At 48.0% G+C, this 23,733-nt stretch overlaps 1 protein-coding gene across 4 annotated transcripts in view; it reads right to left on the bottom strand.

The window, feature by feature from the left end:
* Mgat5 (alpha-1,6-mannosylglycoprotein 6-beta-N-acetylglucosaminyltransferase) overlaps positions 1 to 23,733 on the bottom strand; it is a 293,844-nt gene that overhangs the window by 39,559 nt on the left and 230,552 nt on the right. For all 4 annotated transcript variants that reach the window (XM_075987774.1, XM_075987776.1, XM_075987777.1 and 1 more), the window contains exon 12: positions 2,278 to 2,427. In XM_075987774.1, coding sequence (XP_075843889.1) covers positions 2,278 to 2,427 — 150 coding nt within the window. The remainder of the gene's footprint in view (positions 1 to 2,277; positions 2,428 to 23,733) is intronic.

The following is a 23,733-nucleotide window of genomic DNA, read 5'->3' as shown; positions in this document are numbered from 1 at the left end:
CCTGTTAGCTTCTGGGAGTTCTGTTCCTGCTTCTCATTTTGCCATAGAAGTACTGGAATTACAGATGTGTGCTCCCACATCCGACCTTAGGTGGGTCTGGGGATCCAAACTCTGGTCTTCATGTTTTTGGGTTGAGCACTTTACCCTGTGAGTTTACCCTATGAGTTATGCCTCTCCCCTTTTACTACGTGTTCCTAAGCAGGGGTGTTTGTGAAGACAGTACGCCAAAGGCCCAGCAGAGCTTGAATTCTCAATTTGTAAGCTTGAAGGGGTCAGAGGCTCCTCCATGACTTGATCTCAGTTTAACTGTGGGAAGTCGAGATACCTGAAACCCACAGCCGTGTCTGCTTTCTTCACCTCAAAGCTATTGCCAGATGCACCTTCTAAAATTGAGATCCTGATCTAGGGAAACAGGTTGATTAGTAAAGTGCTCACGATCTAGCCTGAATTCAGTACCCAGAACCCACATAAGATAAGTGGGGCACAGTAGTTAGTAGTGATGCTTGTCACCCTAACGCTGGGGACGCAGAGACAGGAGGAACTCTCATGTTGACTGTCCAGCTGGTGAGCTCAGGGCCAGTGAGAAACTCTATCTAAAAACCCAAAAGCAAATATAACCAAAAATCCCAAAGGTGTGGGGTGGAGAGTTAACTCAGCAGTTGGAAAGTTCCTCCTGCTCTTGTAGGACCTGGGCCAATTCCTAGCACCCACATTGTGGCTCACGTGACTCCTCTGACCTCAGGGTCCTGCATGCACATGGTGCACATACATACACTCAGGCACACATACATACATGTAAAATAAGTAAATAAATAAATAGCCCCACCAGGTAAACAGTACCTGAGAAATGATAACCAAATTTGACCTCTGGCTTCTACATGGACACATATAAATATGCACACACATACATACACTCATGTATAAACATGTACTCATACATATATATAAATAAATAAATGCATAATCCTCAGTGGTTTTCCAACCACCTATGCCACAGGGTCTGAACTCTGCACCAAACAGTGACAGCCAGACCCCACCTCCTTAACAAAAGTCATATTCTAACATCAAATATAGGAAGATTGGATTTAATTCTCTCCTGAATATGTCACTGGCACCTTGGTCCCATGAATCTGTTTCCTTATGGTCCAAATGCCAGACAGTTCTACACTCCAGTCATCCCACTGGACTTCATACTCCCTATAATGCTCCTGGAGTTAATGGGCCAGGGAAGGGGTAGGAGGAGAGCAGGCCAGGGACCTGGTTCCCTGAGCAGCAGTGACTGGGAGGGGGGCTTGACAGCTGTGACCTCTGCTACCCTATCACAAGGCAGGGCCTTACCTTTCTTTCCACTTGCAGCTGCTGGCTTGATGCCTAGCACAAGAAAAGTCTCCCATAAACAGGGGTTTTTAAAATTTATTTCTTGGGGTTCTGGAGATAGAACCCAAAGCCTTGCACACATCAGATAAATGCTACCACTAAGCTCTAGTGAACATAGTTTTTTTTAACTTTCAATTGCAAAATGCATATTTTAAACAAAATCAAGGAATGGATTTATAGCAACCAACCACAATGTACAATTTATTATTATTATTATTATTATTATTTTCCAATAGCTGCTCTAGGACTATGCTGCCTAGTTATTACTTAAAGCTTAGATAGGGTCTTATGTAGGCTGGCGACAAACTCCCTATGTGTCTGAGGATGCCTTTGAAACCCCGATCCTCCTGCCTCTAAGTCCCAAGTGCTGAGATTACAGGCATGTTCCAGCATGTCCAGCATCGACCTTTCTCCTTTAGAGTCAATACACAGATACATTTGAAACAGACACATGTAAAAGTTTTGCAATTGTAACGTGTATATGTGTGCATAAACACCCAGAAAACCTTGTAGCTAGGCTAACCTAAGCTAACGTTTCTGTGGAATCATCATTAGTAAATTATTTTAACAAATAATAATAGTTACTAAAAATTCAGATACTGCAGTACAGTTCCCATCTGGTTCTATGCGCTGGGCAAGCACTGAGCTATATCCCCAACCTATTGCCTCCAGTTTTATTGCAACGTTGAAGAGAAAACATGATCAACAGAGTGTAACAGGATACCAGGGCTACACTGAGAAACCCTCTCTGGAAAAACAAACAAACAACCCCCCCAAACAAACAAACAAAAAAAAAAGAAGGAAGAGAAAAGAAAACATGAACGATTTTGACCCCATTTCCAATGCCAGGTAACAAACCCATAAGACGCTTGAACGTTTATGAATCTGCTGGGACGTTACCTTCGTTTCCCGGAGAAGAAACTGCAGGTCGCGCCCACTGAGAATGCCGTGATTCTTCACGTAACTGGGAATGTTCTTTGTGCTGGAGCCGTAAACAGTGGCATGCACTTCCATGTACGTGTGAATGATATCCAAGTAGATTTTCTTATTCTAGAGAGGGGACATGAGCAGAAAGTGCATTAGTGAGACTACCTGCATGGGAGGTCGGAACCTCTGGGGCGAGCGACAGGGCACAGAGACAGGAAAGGCCAACACTGAGATCTTAGCCACATGGCCTAGGGATGGAGACATGGCTCGGAAGGTAAGCATGGCAGCCTGCTTGCAATCATACGCTAGGAAGGCAGGAACAAAGGGTCTCGAGGGTAAGCTGACCAGCTAGGCTAGTAGAATCAATGATCTCCGGGTTCAAGTGAGAGACTCTGTTCTCCAACTTGGTGCAGAATGATCAAGAGGACAAGGATGTCAGCCTTCATATGTAATCCCCCGCAATGCATATATGTACAGGTATACATAAGTGTGCCCACACACATGCAAACCCATACACATGCATACATATATATGCTGCAGCGACACATATACACATGAAAAGCAGGAATCTGTCTGGATCTTGAGGGTAGAAATAGTCATATTGCTACTGTACAAGTCTGTAAACAGAACCATGTTGTGTGTGTATACATACATACATATATATATAATTAATATATAAATATTACAGAATAAAAACAGTTATAGCCAAGGAAGTATCATCCTTGTTTTGAGAATCGCTAGGAACCTAATGTATTGCTTTTGGCTCGCCCTGATTTTTGGGAAGGAAGTTTGTGTGTGGTGTGGCTGGGATGAAGGTTTGGAGAAGGCAGTCAGTTGGACTGGAATATTTATCCAGAGCTGTTAAGCTGTCTCCAGGGAATACAAACATCCCCCGCTCGCCAGATTTCTTGTGATGATTAACTCACGCTGTTAGGACTGCAGCCCACTTCTTTCTGATGCTGGGCAAGAGGACGGTTTCTCACAGTCCATACCGATGGGCCCAGCAGCCAGTGAGCTGAGACTACCCAAGTGAGCCGCAAGAGACAGAGAAGTGAAGGGGAGCCGTGAGATGCTGTGAAGCTGTGGGGAGCACCCAGAGTTCTTATCAGAAGCAAAACCAAAGGTCCCACATCTGTAGGCTCAGGTTTCCAGGTTCCAAAATTGGAACCACCTGTGCCAAGGAAGCACGCTCACTTTCACTTCCCATGCACGTGTGTGTGTGTGTGTGTGTGTGTGTGTGTGTGTGTGTGTGTGTGACTGAGTTGTACAAGCGGATTTTGTGTGGCATGCCCCCTCCCCTTTCTTTTTAATTTTAAGGATCCAAGCTCTATAATGGTTTCCAGTTGTGCCAGAGTAGGACATGCATTTTCCTATTCTGAATGTCTCCCCCTCCCCCGCCCACACACACATTAGGCAAATCTAATAATAGCCAGTTTGTGACCAGAGACTGTTACAGAACTTGGAGAGAGAGAGAGAGAGAGAGAGAGAGAGAGAGAGAGAGAGAGAGAGAGAGAGAGAGAGAGAGAGAGAGAGGAGAGAGAGAAACAGAGAGAGAAACAGAGAGAGACAGAGAGAGAGAGACAGAGAGAGAGAGAGAGAGAGAGAGAGAGAGAGAGAGAGAGAGAGAGAGAGAGAGAGGAGTGGTGGGTGGCCCTAGCAGCCCAGAGTGCAGAGAAGTGGACTTGAACCCTAATGAAGCTGGTCTAAGCCTCTCTGTGTGCCATCCCTTCTCCTGTGACTATTACACAGGACTTTGGACTTTGGAGGAAACATTTCAGAAGTATTCGTGAACAAACTCCAGCTAAGTCACGTTAAAATGACCCATTTTGTGCACAGAGTAACAGTCAGTAATAAGCAGCCTTTGGCTAGCCTATGAATAAAGCAAACGTCTGAACCGCAGGCTCGATCCTGAGCCATGCATGTTTGGTGTGGCCATAAGTGGCTGAGCTTATTTATGGTCTCGGAGATGTGGTAGCTTGACCAAGCAAGAGTGGAACAGTTTATCAGCCCCAACTTCTTTTTTTTTTTTTGCATTGAAATTTAGAAACAAGTTTATTTAAGATCTGAAATACAATTCCTAGAATATCAACTTTTCAGAAAACTGTGGCTACACAATAATGCATTGCCTCTATGAACGTGCATTAGACTCAAATACAAAAGCCCCGACTTCTTACTTCAAGCCTGAGAAAGCCCTGTTTAGGATCCTCTACCTCCTGTAAGTTAACTGGTAGGAGTCTAGGATATAGGTGCCTGTACTGAGCATCTAGTAAATCCTGGTCCCCTTGTCTTCTCAGAGCCCCATTCCCTGGGAAGTAGGCAGGGGGCTCTGTAATCCCACTGACTTCCCTACTGGTCAGCCCAGTGGAGACTAAGTCCCAGGGCAGCTAGCAGTCCCAAAGAGCCTGCAAGATCCTCCCCAGCATCCAGACCGTTCAACACAGACGGCTAAGGATCAAAGGCCACTCAGTGCTGGAGTCAGCACTAACAAGGTGAAGGTAGGAAGGGGGGTAACTGGGCAGATGGGAGCCAAGCCAAGGGGCTCAGGGACCATCTTAGAACAAGGGAGCAAGACAGACACACAGAGAGAAATGGATGGTGAAGAGGAGGAAGGGGAAGGATGGGGAAAGAGGAGGAAGGGGAAGGAAGAGGAACAAGGAGGAAGAAAAGGCCAAGAATGAGGAAGAAGAGGAGGAGAGGGAGGAAGAAAGGGAATAGAAGGAATGTGAGAAAAAGTGGAGAAGCAGGTTTGGGGATCTATCTTAGTATTAGAATGTGCATCTCTAGCCGTGCCACCCTCCATGAGAGCAAGAAAGAAAGAAAGAAAGAAAGAAAGAAAGAAAGAAAGAAAGAAAGAAAGAAAGAAAGAAAACCAGTTCCTAAACTTAGTCATGGCCACCCTATGCCCTATATTCCTGAGTCTCTAGATACCTATAACAGCAATGGTGCTAGACACCCCAACTCTTCTCAGACCCCCCAGTTTTTACTTGAGTCACTTGGGGCAGATTCTAATCATGCAAAAGAGGCTCTCCGGATAGTCTGCGGGCTTTGAAGTGGAGACTGGAAGTAGATGCAGGCATCTGCCCCTCATGCACAAAGAGGCTTTTCCGCTAACAACCAGCTGCTGACTGGGGAGGCCCTAGCAGGGGCTGCAACAAGGCGCAGCGCAAAAGGCCCATGTGGTTTCGTTTGAGGGTAAACCCCTTCATTGCAGGCAGATTTAAGATTAGGATCCCAGACAAAGGCCTGGGAAAGGAAGGCCCTGCGAGGTCACACATGTGCTGTGACCAACTCGAGGAAAGGCAGGGGCTCGCTGACGTGCTCCCAGCAGGAAGGCACAGGCAAGGAGGAAGGCTATGGGAGGGCTCAACAAGTTCATAGGGGCACCTGGGTATGGTGAAGTCTGGGAAGAGATTCCCCTCAGAGAGGGGATGCCAGCAGATCAGAGGGGGGAAGGCTTCAAGCAGAACTAACCTTTGAATTTGACGTGACAGATAACGCTACCTCTCTCTGCTACAGTTTAGTCACACATAAATACCTTGACATCATTTAGGATGTCAGCTGTGATATGGTATATCTGTCATCCTTTGGAGAGTCACATGTTAATGACATCTTTTGCTGGACCTTTGGAAGCAATTAGGATTACAGAAATTGAGATCTCATCATAGCTAGCCTTGTGACAGTTTTGTAGAAACCTGGGAGACGAAGCCATGTTTCTGTTCCAAATAGATCTGCACTCTCAGACAGCTCCCTGCTGAGACTAAAGACCTGACAGGAAGCAACTTAAGCAAAGAGGAGTTGAGTTTGGCTCATAGTTCGAGGGCATATAGTCTGTCACTGTGGGGAAGGCATCACGGCAGGGGTGGGAGGTGCTGGTCACACTGCCTTCAGTCAGTCAGGAATCAGAACAGCAAGTTGGGCCAGGTTGTAAATCCTTAGGGCTCACCCTGGTGACCGACTTTCTCCAGTGAGATGCCACCAGAATGCCAGCTGGGGACCAAATGAACCTATGGGGGAAGGGAGAAATCTCAAATTCCAACCACAGTATCTTCCCAGATGAAGGCCCACTCAATGCTGCAGGAGCCTGAGAAGTATTTCTGGTTCATTCAGGACTGAACCTGAAGTAGTCCCCAGGCACACTGTGGCCTCTTCAAACACAAGAGGCTTAACCTGAGGATGACTTGCCTTGCTCTAGCAGGCTCCCTCATCTACTCCTGACCTCTGTGACCGGCACCAATCTCCTAGGAATCTCAACCACATCATACATATTGTCTGTATATCCTTGAAACCCTTAGTGAGCCAGTCCACATGCCAGACTCCTCCCTAGTCAGAGATTAGGGACAGATGCCTGAGCCCACCCCAGTCCCTGCTTCAAAGCCATGATCCTTGGTCAATTGAATAATGCTAGAATTAATACAGCCAGTAGTGTGTGTGTGTGTGTGTGTGTGTGTGTGTGTGTGTGTTATAGTGCAGTCCACCTTGAGGCTTGAGGTAGTTTCTCATTGGCCTGGGGCTTAATAACTGAGCTAGCCTGGCTGGTCTACAATCCTCAGAAGCCTTCCTGTCTCCACCTCCCTGTCCTGGAATGACAATCGTAGGCCACTGCACCCAATTTTTTAACGTGGGCTCTGGGGACCAGATTCAGAGTCTCTGCCTATTTGGCAAAGTACATGACTGCCTGAGCTATTACAATGAGCATCTTAGCAGACCTCACCATAGCTCAAAAGGTGTGACTATGTCAAGGAAGGACCAGTGTCAAACTTCATTACAAAATAACTACTACGTCTCAATGCTTCATTTGAAAAAAAAAATTAACCATGGGAACTAATGTTAGGCATATGGTTAGTGTTTATACATGTGGGTGTTTGTAGATCAAGTCCATAAGTTTGCACAAGGATGATCTAAATTCACTTCCAGATGCTGGGTACTGAGGAGTGATGGTTTTCAGGGGTGGACACATCCTGACTAATAACTGTAATATATAATCGCTACATTCAAACACCACCAGATCTCAACATCTGTAAATCGGGGTAGCATTTGGAGGTCAGCTATGATTTAATAGGTCTATCAATAGTTCCACCTTGGAAATGGTATCTGGAGGTGGAGGATGTTTGGGGAGTAATTAGGATTAGATGAAGTCTGAGGGGGTGGGGAGGTAACCCCCATGACGGAATAGTGGATTTATAGAAAGGGGCAGACAAACGTGAGCTAGCAGGCTTGCTCTGTGTAGCTGCAGGAAACCCCTCACCTTGCTATGATACAATGAGAGGCCCTTGCCAGACCCTAAGCAGATGATAACCATGTACTTGGACTTCCCAGCCTCAAATATTTTATTAAAGTAACAAAAATGGACTTTACATGTGTATGTATGCACACATGTGTGCATGTGTGCACATGGAAGCTGGAGGTCAACCTTGGATGTTCCTCAGACGCCGTCTACCTTCTTGTCAGGGCATCTCTCACTGACTCAGGTTAGGTTGAGAGAAGCCCCCTGTGCCACCTCTCCAGTGCTGGGGTTACAAGCATAGCTCACCTCACTCAGGCTCATGGAGATTCAGGGGATAAACAGACTCCACATGTCTGTCACTCACAAGACTCCACAGGGCCCCTCTGCAGAGTTACACAGACAGACAACCACTACTGGGGCAGACACCGACCATCCCAGCTGCCCAGAAGGGATTTCTCAGACTGTGGGGCTGCCTGCAAGTCATAAGGAGAGAGAGCTCCAGGGCTCCAGGTTTTCTGAGCTTTCAGCAACATTGGTGGGGGTGGGGGAGTGGAGGGCAGGGGGTATTTTCTGTGATGTGGCTGCTTCTGAGTCACCCCTGCTCCTGTGACACCTCACAGGTCTCCTGTTAGTGACCCTAATGAAAACTCATGTTCACCAAGCTGTAATTTTGTGCAACTGTTATTTTGATCTGTAGTGGGATGAGTAGATTGTGTGTGTGTGTGTGTGTGTGTGTGTGTGTGTGTGAGAGAGAGAGAGAGAGAGAGAGAGAGAGCGCATGTGTGAAGTGGGCCCTCAGAAACTTCCCTTTTCTGAGGAAGATGCCCAAGGGCAAAGGAAATCTATTCCTAAGAAGCCCTCTGGCCTACTCTTCGGCGAGGCAGCAGAAAGGATGTGCACCAAGGCACAGTTCCATCCCCAGCTCACAGCCACCATGTGAGAACCTCCTGCGAGGCCTCACATGAGCAACCTATCAGTTAAAAATAACCAATCTGATTAAAATGAAAATCTACCAGCCGGAGGCGTGGGGACACAAACCCGAGGAACAGGGATCAGGCGAGCAAAGGAGTGGACCCTAGTCAGAGCTCCCCGGCTATTTCTGGCTAGAGCTGGGGGCATAATCGGTAGTGAGATATTAAGAGCTCTGGGAAATCAAATCTAAGCAACATTGAGCTCTTCAGGGCCGGGTCAGAGGTGAGAACTGGAGGCTCAGGAATTCTTCAGTCAACTCCTCTTGTGGTCCGGGGATAAGAGCCATGCAGGAATGGCATCACTTTCCTGGGCAAATGGCGGTGTTCAGCTGGAGAGGATGCTAGACACCTCTCTATTTAAGAACATGCCTGTTCTCCGAGGCAGTCACGGTCGGCCCCTCTCCTGACATTTCTCCTCATCTGTGTGGCACCTTGTGACCTGCCACTTAAAAATTCTGGGTTAGGAAGATGGTTCCGTAAGGATGCTTGCTGCACACGCATGAGCACCTGACTTCAAATGCTCAGCACCCATGGAAAGCCCCAGATGCAACTATTCGCAGCCCAGAATCTGGGACTGGAGGCTGGGAGCAGAGACGGGAGAATTTCTGGGCCTTGCTGGCTGAGAGCCTAGTCCCAGGTTCTGTAAGAGACTTTGTCTCAAGGGAATAAGGTAGAAAATGATAGGGCAGGATCATGGTGTCCTATTTTCTTCCACACACACATAGTTGTGTGTACCTTTGCAGCACGCACGCACACACGCACACACGCACACACACACACACACACACACACACACACACGTGCGCGCGCACATACAGAGTACTCAGAACTGATTGATCCAGCGATGGGCACCTGCCAAGTGTCTGCCAATAGAATTCTGTCCTAGAAGTACTTGATAGGTGTGGGAAGCCAACTCTTTTCACAGTGGCAGAATTGGACCCCCAAACCAGGCAGTACAGACCCCACCCAGTGGGCCAGGCTGCAGGAAGAAAAACAGAACTGTACGCAATGAAGATGAATTTAGTTTCTGTTCAGACTGTTCTGACAAAATGTCTGACTAGTGCAACCTCGAGAAAGAAGGGTTTACTGTAGCTCAGTTTAAGGAAGGATACAGTCCATCATGATGGGGAACACATGGGGGCAGGAGCTGAGGCACACTGCCACCTCAGTCAAACAGAGGACAGGAAGTGAGGTTACTTTACAACACATAAAAGCCTGTCCCCGGTAACCCACTTTCTCCAGGGAGGTTTGCCTCCTACAAGTTCCTGTCTCAAAACAAAAGGCAGGGGATGGAGAGACGGAGCAGCTGTTAAATGCACTTGCTGCTCAATCATATGGACAGGAGTTTGGATATCAGCAACCAAGTCAGGCAGCTCATAAATGCCTGTAACTCCTGTTCCATGGGATCTGATGCTTTCTTCTGGTTCCTGCAGGAACCCACATGCATGTGAGTCCATACTTAAACAATGACACACACACACACACACACGCACACGCACACTGCCAGGTGCTTTGGAAAGGGTAAGAAGTCCTTATTTTATATCCTGCTAGACACCTACTAGGGTCATGAAACCGAGATAAAAGTATCTTAAAATGTGGCACTACTGACAGTCCTGGTATAAAGGAACGAGCCACGAAAGGGGATTTTTGCACAAAGAATACTTACACTGCCCTGCCCTGCTTGACCCATGCCCACATTCCTACTGATCTCAGGTCGAGTCACCTCGTTAGCATGCTCCCCTGGTTTCCAGTACCGTGTTTCAGGGCTGTCTGCATTTAACAAATGCCTCTTAAAGGGCCCTGGGGAGCTGCCAGCGAGTTTGCAAAAACAAGAAGCCCTTTGCCATGACCCCCTTTCAGCTTAGAGGAGGGCAGGAGGCCATCGAATTGGAAAGCTGACATCCTTCTCCCCAGGGCAGATGCAGTCATTCGCTGTATCATGATGTCCCTTAATCTACTCAGAATGACAAAGTCCTACAGTGGCAAAGTCCACCAGCTCCATTACTGTGCTCAGAAAGGGCCTGGGAAGAGTGGCAGCAGACCACTGAGGCTGGCATGTGTTGGCAGGTCCTCCAGAGGCTGCCTGCTATCAGCCCCACCTGTGCAGTCAAAACAGAAACAGGCGACAAGTACAGAGAGAGCTGTCGCAGAGGAAAGACAGAGGATGCTGGGCACATTACATTGTATGTGTGTGCTTCTGTGTATCTGCGTGCACATGTAGTTGTGTATGTGCGTGGTTGTGTTGGGGGGGGGCAGATGGTGGCCCCAGATTTTTTTTCCAGTTGCCATCGCCTTGTTTCTAGAGGCAGGGTCTTTGGCTGAACCTGGAGCTCACTGATAGGCTAGGATGGCTAGCCGGGGAGTTCCAAGGAATCCTCCTGTCTCTGTCCAGCCCTCAGCGATGGCACTACAGACAAGTGTCACCACAGTGGGCTTTTACCGACGTGCTGGACGTCTGATCTCAGGTCACACGCGTACTCGGCAAATGTTCTATGAACTGAACCATCTCCCCAGCCTTGTCAAGTTGGATGCTTTGAAAACTTCCCGGAGTACATGACTTAAAGACTCCATCCCTGAAGCTGGGGGCTGTGGCAGAGCTGGGCCGCCTTTATCTCATAGAGGAGAACTGCTATCACACAGGGCTATCCTGTGACCATCTCCAGGGGACCTCAAAAGTGAGGTGGTCAAGGTGACACTGGGCACCTGCTAACCATTAAGTGCAGACCTCAGAGACCAGGAGCAAACACAAGCCAAAGGAGTCCTCAGATGAGTAGCCAGCCGTCCTCTAGAGGCAGGGCGTGGAGGCAAGTGGGGCTGAATGAATGGCTGCTAGCTGTCACCTACCTGAGGGAGGAAGGAAGATGGCTATGGAAAGATTAGTTCTCAGAGCCACTTAGTCAGGTGGGGGGCTCTAGGGAACCACTTGAAGAGCCTCACTGCCTCCTCCAGGAATTTCGGTTACACACATGTGCAGACCTGCAGTCAGACACTGAGTTCCCAGGATGGCTTCTCTTAGGCAAGGGTGGACTGCACAGGAAGGTGCCTAAGAGGGGACTGCTGGGCAGAGTGCTGCCCACAGGGGTGACAGGGACAGCAGGCAGCTGGAAAGTCGGGAGTCAAGAAGAAAGCAAACCACTAACCCAAGAAAGCGAAATAGTGACAGGGTGCAGGTGATACACAGGGCTTGGGGAGGTGGAGGGTCGGTAACACTGATAATCTCTCTAGAAAGACCTGGCATCCGTCACCTGGAGAGCCCAGGAGGTAGGGTGGCAGGCAGGGCCAGTCCTGTTGCTGTACTTGGTTCCTATTCCTGATCTAGACCTTCCCCCCACTTTGTCCCCGAAAGTTTGTGTGGGGTGGGGGTAGGGTGAGCAAGGATAAGGAGGCTGCAGAAGGGGAGACAGCTCTTAGGGAAAGCAGGATTTGGCAGCCAAGGAAAGACCTAACTTCAAAGCTCTTGAGAGTTTTCATGGTTGAGCTAAAGTGGGTACTTTAATTACTGCAATGGGATTGTTTTTGGAACACAGAGTAATAGAAGGGTGAGCTTTTTACTGTTTAAGAGGGAAACGGCATGTCCCAAATTGTATCCAAAGAGCAGAGAAGTTAACTACAAAGCAAGAGTCCCAACAGTTGGTTTTTCTTGTATATGTGAACTCAATTCTTCACTTCAACTTTTCAAAAAAAGTTCCTTCAACTTAATTCTACAAGGAGCTTTTAGGTAGAAGGTGGCTGATCAAGGTGCACCTTGGCTTGCATAGGTCCATTTCTAAGAGGCTGAGGAAAACAGCATACTCACGTGACTTTGTGGATATTGACTTGTGGGGTCAGAACTGAAGCTAATGAGCAGAGGAAGGATGTGGTGGACAGTGTCATTTCAATGATGGGGTGGGGGAAGAGCCCCAACCTGCTTCTCCCTCAAGTCTGGTAGTGGCAAGGCTGTCCACAGGGTCACTTGCCTCCCCTGGTAGGCCTCATTCAGGGTCAGAGAACGGGACCAGAGAGACCATGAGCTGTGTGTACACTTCCTACCAGGTGGGTGAGAGTCAAAAATGCAAGGGAGGTGACCAAGCACGTCCACTCCAGAGCTTGCTCTGTGCAGAGGCCCAGATGTGGGAAGTTTTCCTGTAGCTACTTTTGCCCTTAGCAGCTGCAGACTGCCCGTGCTGCCTCTGACACACGGTGTGGAGAAAGTCTGATAAGGAGTGTGGCTCCTGTCAGTTTCTGAGCTGTTTCCAGGCCGTTTCCTGGGAGAGGTTGGGCAAGGCTCTTTAAGTGGTCTGCGGGAGGCAGCAGGCCCCATGCAAGTCTGAGCTCCCCTACCACTGCCTGGATTGCACCAGGCAACTTAAACCCTGGCTGCTTAAGTCTTTTATGGTGTGTGTGCAAGCAAGCGTGTGCACATGCGAGTATGAGTGTGGAAGCTAGTGGACAACTTGTTTTTAAGTTACTGTGTATACACACACACACACACACACACACACACACACACACGCTCAAGCGCACACACACACTTCTTGACTCTTGACTTTCCAGCTGCCTGCTTTCCCTGTCACCCCTGTGGGCAGCACTCTGCCCAGCAGTCCCCTCTTAGGCATCTACCTGTGCAGTCCACCCTTGCCCTAAGAGAAGCCATCCTGGGAACTCAGTGTCTGACTGCAGGTCTGTACATGTGTGTCTGGTGGTCATCCGTGTGTAACCGAAATTCCTGGAGGAGGCAATAAGGCTCTTCAAGTGGTTCCCTAGAGCCCCTGCCACACCCACCTGACTAGGTGGAACTGGGAACTAATCCCTCCATAGACAACTTCCTCTCTCATGTAGATGATAGCTGCCGGCTATGTGTGAGTGTGTGTTTGTGTGTGTGTGTGTGTAGACAGGTTTTCTCATTGGTCTGGATCTCACTGATAGACTAGGTATGTGACATGACACTCTTGGGAGAGCACGCACTTCTTGAAGTCTTTAAAGGCAGCAGGTGCCGTCCAACACCAAGAAAGCATCCACACATTGAATTTCAATTACAGAAAACGCAAGCCAGGGGCCAGACGGATGGTGCAGAGGGGACAGGCACTTGACACGCAAGCCAGGAGACCTGAGCAGGATTCCCAGAGCTGCTGGTGTAAGGGAAGAACTGACCGAATAGAGGTGTTCTCTCATGTCCTCAAGCGTACCATGGCATGGGTACTCCTTCAGCCCAAGACGTTAGCTACACGTACAAAGAACAACACAAAACCCAACCCGCACAAGCCACGGAAGCCACCATGGCATGAAGAAACAGCTATACACAGTGCGGGGCTGAAACTTTTCACTAAGAATTTATCCCCCCACAGAGCAGATGGCTCAGTGGGAAAAGTGCATGGCATACAAGCCTGAGGACCTGAATTTAGATCCCTGGCACCATGGTGCATGCGGATAACCCCAGTGCTGGTGAGGCAGGCACAGGAGCATCATCACCCTGAGGCTCACTGGGCAGCCAGTCTGGCAGAAATGTGGAGCCCCAAATTCAGCGAGAGACCTGAGTCTGAAAAATAAGGTGCAGAATAGGAAGACACACAACGTTTTCTTCCGGCCTTCATAAGCAGATGCACAGGCAAGTGTGCACACATATTTACACACACACACACACACACACACTCGGACATCAGGATGGCCAACCAGAATCAGGCAGGTGTGTGTGGTGCCTGCACAGATAGGAGGTGGCAGTCTGCGTAAGACGGCACTGAAGGGACCCGGAAACTCTAGGCTAGAGTGACTGTAAGTGGGTAGACAGCACTGCTTCAGGATCACCCAGCATGTTTCTGCAGGTCTCACACCTGTCTGACTTTCCTAGTAACCTCACAGACCGCGTAGCTATTATGACTCAGTGCGAGGAGAGAGGGGACTCTGTGAACTGCTAGGTAGCACACCTGTCCCTGGCCATTAACATGGTAAGAAGTGGGGGTCAAAATGAATATCTGAGATAAAAAAATGCAGATTAGGGGTTTTGCCTATTTATTGTATATGTGTGTAAATGTATATGGAGGTCAGGGGACAATGTGGAGAGCCAGTTCCCTTCTGCCACCGCGTGGCTTCTGTATTTTGACTCAAGTCATCAGGCCCGGTGGCAAGCACATATACTGACTGAACCATCTTGCTGGTCCAAAATAATCTAGACCTTTATTTCAGCTCAGTGACTAATTTGTGGGCTCTCGGGCAGGCTCCCAAGCTTTAATTTTCTTTCTTGTGAAAAGAAGCTCTTGGGCTGATGATGGAGCTCAGAGGGCAGAGTGCTTGCCTAGAATGGAGAAAGACCTGGGCACTTTCAGTGGGTGCAGATCTGTATTCCCAGCACTCAGAGTGGAGACAGGAGGACCAGGAGTCCAAGGCCATCTCTGGTTACATAGAGAGCTAAAAGCAAGCCGAGCTACACGAATTTCTGTCTAAAAAACACAACAAAACTGTTCTGCTGAGGGCCGAGAGATAGTTCAGAGGTTAAAGCGCATATTGCTCTCGTAGAGGGCCAAGCTCAGTTTCCAGCACCCATACCGAGTCTCTCAACTTTGGTGGTTCTAGTGCCAGGGGATCTGACTTCTTCCTCTTCTAGTCTCCATGGGCACTCATGCAGACACACAGATACGCAGAAAGACAGAGACAGACAGACAGACAGACACATACACACATACCCCAAACTACAAAACAAACAAACCCACCACCTAAAAACTGCTCCATTAGCCAGGTTCACACCTGTAATCCCAGTTCTCAGGAGGCTGAAGCAGGATTGCTGTAACTGCGAGGCTAGCCTGGTCTACAGATAAGTTCTGGGGACCAGTTTGGACCTCAAGGCGAGACCTTGCTTCAAAAATAACCCCTAAACAAACAAACGCTACCTCCATCCCTCACTGAACTCAAATTCAAATGGAACCAAATCAAGCAAAGGCTGCCCTAACATTTCAGGGGTGTTCACAGAAACACGCGAGTTCTTCAAGGTCTGTGGTTTGAAGGGTCGTAACTCCTGACCCCCGATCTTTTCCTGTACACACCCCTTCATTCCTGATATACACTTGAATGGCTGTGCCCAGCACACAACACAGTGTCCAGAACGACCCAAGGGCATGGTGTAGCATAGTACCAACCCTTTACTAGCCTAGGGACCTGCTAAATTTGATACTGTATGGAAAATGACAACATGGCTGCTCCAAGGTGTGGCTGAGGAGAAGGTTTATTGTTGATACTAGGGAGGCACACTCAGAGGCTTCCGGAAGTGTCCAGACTGAACCGGGTCATGAACAAAGAGAGGCCAGAAGAGAGCGAGAGAAGAGAAGAGAGAAGAAAAGAGAGGAAAGAAGGTGAGGGAAGGTACCAGAAGCCAAGAGAGCGTGTGGAAAGCAAGAGAGCACATGGCCCACATGGCTGGGTTAGATAGGAAAAGAGAATGGGGAGGGGAAGCGAAGCTCAGAGGTTTGGGGTAGGGTGTCAGTTGGCCAGCCAGGGTGACTCTGTAACAGGTACTTGAGAGTAGGGACTGAGGGAGCCTGGAGGCCAGACTCCTCTTTGATATGTTAAATAGGCATCTCAGTTAGCCATTAGTCCAGAGTTTCTCTGAGACCTACCAGATACTAAGCCTATGACCTGGAGCTCCCACTAAATGTCAGTGGCCTCAGCCGGCCTCACCCTGGCTTGTTTCCACCGTGCTATGCATTTGCTGCGGTCAAGTTCCAGTCTCCAGCCCGAGCTGCTCCAGTTAAATTTCCTCTCCCAGGCCCTCTGCCTGAGCCACACGTGCTAATACCCAGGCTTCAGGATGATGGATGTGTAATAAAGTGTGTAATCTTTCTCCTCCGAATGCCACGTGTCAGCATGCTGCTGTTGGAGGCTAGGACCTGACGTGTGTCAAACCAAGGCACTTAAACACGAGGCTTTCCCTTCCCCGCTCTGATGGAAATGAGAAGCACCTTCAAAATCGCCCTGCACAGTGTCTGTTTGGTGGCGGTGGACAGATTGAGATTCTGACTCAAGGGCAGAGGCAGAGGTTTTTCCCCCAAGACAGCTGACAGCCGGCTTTAAAGGGATGGCTGATTTGTAGGAGAGGAGCTAAAAATAGCCTCCCTTCCCCTCCCCTCTAAATAAGCCACGTGCTGCCAATAATGTCTTCACTCCATCCCTGATTTCTGGAAGACACGAAGATAGCAAAATATAAAGAGTGGCGAGGGCAATCAGAGCACACTGGAGTACGAAGTGCTGGTGATGTGTGTGTTAGGAAGGGAGCCAGTCGGTCGTACAGGGGTGCAGTGAGGAGCCCTGGTGGGGAAGCAGGAACAGCCAGGATACAGGCGGATCAGGAAAGCTGGGATACACCTTGCTCCCATTCTGGGAAATGTCTTCTGGGATCCCATGCCTTTCCCTTTCCTACACTCTCTGCTCTGCCCTGATTCTCAGCTCTGCTCAGCATCACCAGGATTAAGACAGACACAGCCTCAGGGAGGAACAGCAGGCCGGGGAAGGGACAGAAGCCCTCGGAAAGGGATTCACCCACCTCACCCCAGTGTCTTTGGGTCTTCAGGGAACAAATGAGGCTTGTGATTTGAGTAAAATTTAGTTTCTGGAAACAAAAGGACTTCCATAAAGAAGCTAAGATAATTCTGTAATGGGAACCGCACTTTGCATGTGATATTTGCCTTTTTTTTTGTAATTCTACTTTATTGGGACCCCAAGTATTGGCCAATCTAAGATATAGACCCCAGAGTGGGATCCCCTAGGACAGCAGTTTTCAACCTGTGAGTCATGATTCCTTTGGGGAATCACATATCAGATATCCTGAATATCAGATATTTACATTACAGTTCATGACAGTAGCAAAATTACAATTATGAAGTAGCAACAAAATTTTATGGTTGGGGGGTCACCACAACATGAGGAACTGTATTAAAGGGTCACAGCGTTAGGAAGGTTGAGAACCATTGCCCTAGGGGATGAGAAAAAAAATATGAAAATGTTTGTTGTGCTTCTCAATATTTTAATAACATGAAGAACACTATTACAGCACTGTCTAGCTGTGATTCATGCTTACATGTTCATGCATATTCATGTGTTGCACATGTGTGTGCATGCATATGGAAGCCAGAGGATAACCTTGGTTGCCATCCTGAGAAAGGCTATCCTCGTTCTTTGAGATAGGGTCTCTCATTGGCCTAGAGTCATCAATAGGTGTTATCCTGGCTGGCCAGTGAGCCCCAGAGTCCTCCTGTTTCTGTCCTCTGCACTGGGGTTACAAATACACACCATGATCTGTGCTTCTATGTAGGACCAGGAGCTTGAACTTGGACCCTATGTTTTCCCAGCAAGCACATTACTAATGAGCTATCTCCCAATAGACACTAATACTAAATATTCTTATCAGTAAACAGAATCTGTGTATGAGGAAGCCTATTTTTTTTCATGAGCTGGGCTGCAGCAATCAAACAACTTGAAGGCAACCTGGCAACTTGAATGGAACCTTGCGAGAAACCAGTGGCATCAATTGCTGCGAGCAGGAGGGAAAGGCAAGGAAGCCCCACCATCCCCACCTGTCATGACCACCGAATACCCCCAATAGGAGAAGAATGAAGTTGTTCTCTAAATTCTCGCAGACCATGGGAAAGAGTGAACGAGTCGGTCACAAAGATTCCTAGGAGGTGGTGTGTGCTCCCAGGTCTTTGGCAGAATCTCAGAGCTGAATGTGGCAGATTCCCTCTAGCAGAGACTCTTCCACCCACAAAGGGAAGAACAGGGATGCTTCAGATGTGTTAGAGAAGCAGTTTGCCCCGGCTCCCGTTAGTTCTAATTCCAAATGTATTCAGGTCACCTTCACACACCATTAGCTCAGCTACCAAGCCATTAGACACCATATGTGCATGACTGCGGGCCCCAGGGTCTCCAGGAAAAGAATTAATCACTGAACCTATCTGGCTGGTCGGTCTGATGGCTCAGCTGGTACAGCATATGTGGGCACACGGAGGCTGAAGCTGAAGTCTGCTTGGAAAAATTCGAGCGCAAAGAACACTCTCTTTCAGGAAGGAGTGGGTCTCGGGAAAGCAGAGGAGGCGGCTCTCTGCAGATGTTCTCCAGGTCTGACTTTCCAGATGGTTCCAAAGTTAGCAGCATGCAAATGTTAAATTTACTAGTTAATATAGCATCAATAAGAATAGCTGTCATCATAGCTGGGGTGATGGTTCAGCTGGTAAAATGATTGCCACGAAGCAAGAGGATCTGAGTTTTAAGCCAAGGTGGGGCCAGGCATGGTAGTGCATCTATTCCTATGACCTCAGCACTGGAGAAGCAGAGGTAAGTGATTCCTGAAGTTCACTGGCCCCGGCCAATGAGAAACAAAGTGGATGGCGATGATGCATCTATGTATAATTTAATGAACACACACATGCACACATGAACAAGTTACAGTCTGAAAAGCATCATACATACTTAAGAAACCACATACAGACATTGGATTGCAGTCTCACTAGCAGGAACAGGAACGAAATGGGTCTGGGAACTGAAGTCCATGGCTGCTGACACTAAGAGCAAGAGATGGGGCCAGCAAGATAGTTCAAAGGGGGAAGGTTCTTCCTGTCAAGCCTGATGACCCGAGTCTGATGGGTCCACATGGTGGAAGCAGAGAACGTATTCCCCCAAACTGTCCTCTGACTAACTAAAATGTAATAAATATTAAACATTTTATAAAAGAAGAAAAAGCAAGACACTGGATGTCATGTGTTTGCAGACATTATCTGCTCACAATGCTGATTAAGGAGTCTTGCTTAATCAAATCTGCATTTCATCAAGCCACTATCTTATCTACCAATTTCAGAAAATATAGCAGAAAGAAAAAAAGCATAAATCTTATCTGGCATGTACAATTAGGAAAATGCAGACCGTGAACAGACTTAGCAGCTTCATCAAACCAACCTCCAAGAAGAGGGACTGTGCAGCTTCTGGTTTGCAGTTTTGGGAACAGGCACTTGAGACACAGGCCACCACTCAGCTCCACCTCCATCCATTAGGTGAAGAGCTTCCAGCCAGGGGCCCGAGAAAGGCATGCTGGTGGGGCCTTGTGGATGTCTCGAGTTTGCATCCTGGAACCCATAACAAGTGGCTCAAAACTGCCCACAACTCCACCTCCAGGGGATCCAAAACCCTGCCACAGGTACCTGCATGTATGTGGCATACACTCACACACGAAAGAGACGGGGTGGGTAGAGAGAAGAAGGAAGGAAGGAAGGAAGGAAGGAAGGAAGGAAGGAAGGAAGGAAGGAAGGAAGGAAGGAAGGAAATGAGAAAGAAACCCTTACTAGTGATGAAGTTCAGCTGTGAAAATGGTACTGTGGGGTAGACAGAGAGAGAGAGAGAGAGAGAGAGAGAGAGAGAGAGAGAGAGAGAGAGAGAGAGAGAGAGAGAGAGACTTACATTTTAGAGATGTATATCCAAATTCAACATCAAAATCATTTATGGTGGGCTGAGGTGACAGCTCAGTTGGCTATGCAGGCACAAGGACTTGAGTCAACCCTCAGAACAAGGTCTTTTGTACCTCAGGCAGCCTTGAACTTACTATGTGGCTGAGGATGACCTTGAACTTCCGATCATCCTGTACTTCCATTGTGTGTGATGAGATTACAGGCATATGCTACCAGGTCCGCTTCTGTGTGGTGTTGGGGATCTACCAGAGCTTCATGAATGCCAGGTAAGCACTCAACCAACTGAGCTACCTGCCCAGTCTTGCCATTGCCCTTTTAACATCCGGCACTTGATTCCATGATGTCTTCTATGATTTATTAAATAAACAAGGGTTGGCTACTACTAAGCAAGTGAAGAAGACTGAAACTGAGAAAACAGAGCTAATTAACATCTAGCACCTTCTTTAAAGGGCAAGAAAATGCTCAGAATGGTGGAAAGGGAGAACCATGGGGGCCGGAAGTAGCAGGTGCCTAGAAGGATGGCTAAGTCAGGCCCAGTCGGCATTTGCCTACCTAGCTTTTAAACAAGTATGGTCTCTGGATCGGTAGTTTAGGGTGGTGGTAGATGCTCAGCTCTGCCATCAAAACTCTTGACACTTGCCCTCCTCAACCATTTGCCAATGTAGAAGCCAGGCTTAGGTCACAGCCATACACAAACAGGTGACAGGCATGTGGGCTGGAGTGACTGGGCCTGCTTTCGTGTTCTGACACTAGACACTGGACACTTTTCACCAGCGGGCTACAGTGGGTACTAGTGGGGTTGAAACTAGCCCAGCAGACGGCAGAAGGAACATTTCAAGAGAGGCTCCTGTTGAGGCAAAACTCGAGAGCCAGGGGAGTGGAGAGATACTGCTGAACACTTCCTCTTGGCGCTTGATTTCTATCAGAGGGGTTTGGTGTTTTGTAAGAAAAATAGTTCATTAAATTGTATGCCATTTAAATAATAAGCATAGAAAATTAAACGCTGAGGGAAACGTACCGATGGCTCTCCATGGCTATTCCTGCTTATCCATAGTCAACATCCCTACTCTGTTTTATGCAACATAGGGATGGAAAAAGGTAAAGGGCTGGGATGTGGTTTGGTTGTAGAGCACTTGCCCAGCACTAAGGAAATTACAGAGAAGAGAAAGTCATCAGCTAATAAAAGAGTCCTTGAACTAGGGGGGAAATGAAGAGATGCCTATAGTCAGGGAATTCTTTATCTAGCCTATCTAGAGACTACAAGGCAGTCTCTACAGTTAATTTCCTCCTTCCCTTCCTTCCTCTCCTCTTTCCCCTTTTCTCTCTTCCATCTCATTCCCTTCACACACACACACACCCCCATGTGGGAGAGACTTCTATTTTGTGTTGATTTCATTGGTTAATAAAGAAACTGCCTTGGCCTTTTGATAGGACAGAAAATTAGGTAGGCGGAGTAAACAGAACAGAATGCTGGGAGAAAGAAGCCAAGTCAGGCAGTCGCCATGATTCTCCCACTTCAGACAGACGCAGGTTAAGATCTTTCCTGGTAAGCCAGCTCGTGGTGCTACACAGAATATTAGAAATGGGTTAGATCAATATGTAAGAGCTAGCCAATAAGAGGTTAGAACTAATGGGCAAAGCAGTGTTTAAAAGAATACAGTTTCCGTGTAATTATTTCAGGTAAAGCTAGCCATGTGGAGCTTGGCGGGAACGCAGCCCACTGCAGCTCCTACAGCACCCCCCCTTTTTTTGAGACAGGTTTCTCTATGCAGGCCTGGCTGTCCTGGAATTCACTCTTATAGCCCAGGCTGGCCTCAAACTCAGAGATCCACCTGTCTCTGTTACAGAAATGTGGGAGATGAAAGGCACGTGCCACCACCACCCAGCACCTGCCTTCTTTTTGAGGTAGCTTCTCATGTAGCCCCAGGCTGGCCTTGATCTCACTATGTGGCTTAGGATAAACTTGAGTTTCTGATCCTTCTAAATTGATATACTGAGTGCTGAGACAGGCTTTCACTAGCACACCTTGTTTATGGGGGGTTGGAGATCAAGCCCGAGGCTTCGTGCATTCTAGACTAGCACTCTAAAAAGAATAATTAAGCTTTATCAAGGTTCTGTGGTTGTGTATAAATGTATGCAGAGCAAGGTCCATGCAAACTCAGTAGTGTGTGTGTTTGTGTGTATGTATGTGTAGATTTCCTCCATTATTTTAGTGGTGTCTTCATTACCCAGAATTAAATAGCATTTAATATTTAAAGCACTTTAGGTTTACTAAATCCCAAAGCTAAAACCTAAGCTTGTATAGAAACAAACGCTTTGGCTTCTTGAGTGTGATTTTATCAGCTTGAGTGATGGTTAATATAATTATGTAAATACCACTCAGGTATGCGGCACAAGCAGGTCTGGTAGGAAACACACCCGATGCTGGATGCCTGTTATATAAAGAGGCCTTTGAGAAATGGTGTGCCCCCTGCCAAAAGATTCCTCAGTTACCTGCAACCTTCCAGTGCGAAGCGCAGAATCCTCAATGGCACCTTTAAGGACATCACCACACAGGGCACCACAGGTTGGCAACCAAGCCTTTAACACAGGGGCTTGTGTGGCTGTTTCAGATTTTAAAACCACAGCGATATTCATAGTTACCATCTACTGAAGACTAACTGTGCAGCAAGAATATGATATGAGCATGCTTCTGGCTTACACCTGTCTCTAGTCTTCTGAGGTCTCCTTGTGTCTGCTTAGCAGATGAAATCCAAGAAAGTTGGTGGATTGGGGGCAGACGTGGGCTATACTGGGTAGGAAACGATTTCACAAGCTCTTAAGGACAAACATCTCTGGGCTGAAGGCTGCTGAGTCCCTGAGAGGTGGTGGAAGCTACCAGGGGTAGAGTAGGAGAGGCAGTTAGACCTCTGGGGAGGGGGACTTAGAGATCTGTGCAGTTCCCATGGGACTCCTGTAGTTCCCACCAGAGGACCCAGAGTGGACGTGACAGGGTCTTTCCAGCTTCCTGTCTCATCACGTGCTCTCCTCCTAACACAACTGTGCTATTGTTGCTGGGATGTCTTTTGTCATTTCAGCCACGCTGGGCAAAAGCTCTTGACTCTCCAGAACTGTGAGCGGAATACACCTCTTTTCTTTCTAAGTTGCCCAGCTCTGGTATTTTGTGATAGCAACAGAGCATGAACTACAGAGACACTGTCCTTGTCTTAGGGAAAGGAAGCTCAGAGGAAATTCCTGAGGACCTCTACACACCACACAGGGCGGCGCAGCCTTCTTGACTTTCTTATTTCTACAGTCCTAGGACTTACATACCATGTCTTTTATCACACGTGACAAAACTGGCTTGACAAAGCCTGCCCCTTGGTCACAGGGCAAGAACACAGGCAAAGCCATAACCTCGTCATAAGAACACAGCTCTAAGATGCAAACACCGCTCCTTCCGACCCTTTGGGTGAAGAGCTCTGAGTCTTAACAGAGAGCAATAGGAGCAGCCTTCATGTTCCTCCCTCGGTCCAGCGCCATTTGAATATTTGCATTTTATTTTCTGGAGATAGTCATTTTCTCTCTCCCCTGGCCTGGGTGTGGCTGGGCACTAGAGATGTCAATGTGAGCATGACCAATGGGAGCCTGTCCTCAGAAAGCCTAAGGTTCAGTCCCTGTGACCTCAGGACGGGAGAACTGGTCCAATGAGGATGGGAAGCCCTGGCACACAGTGAGGCTGGGGGGCTGTCCCTGCCTGTGTGTGTCTACAGGAAACAGTCTCCGAATCCCTGATCCAGCGGGTGAAGGGACAGATGTCTCCTCACCAGGACAAGGA

This window comes from Microtus pennsylvanicus, chromosome 10 (genome assembly GCF_037038515.1).
Source record: "Microtus pennsylvanicus isolate mMicPen1 chromosome 10, mMicPen1.hap1, whole genome shotgun sequence".
Taxonomy (NCBI): Eukaryota; Metazoa; Chordata; class Mammalia; order Rodentia; family Cricetidae; genus Microtus; species Microtus pennsylvanicus.
The sequence above is the reverse complement of the archived record's forward strand: the minus strand, read 5'-3'. Positions and strand labels throughout refer to the sequence as shown.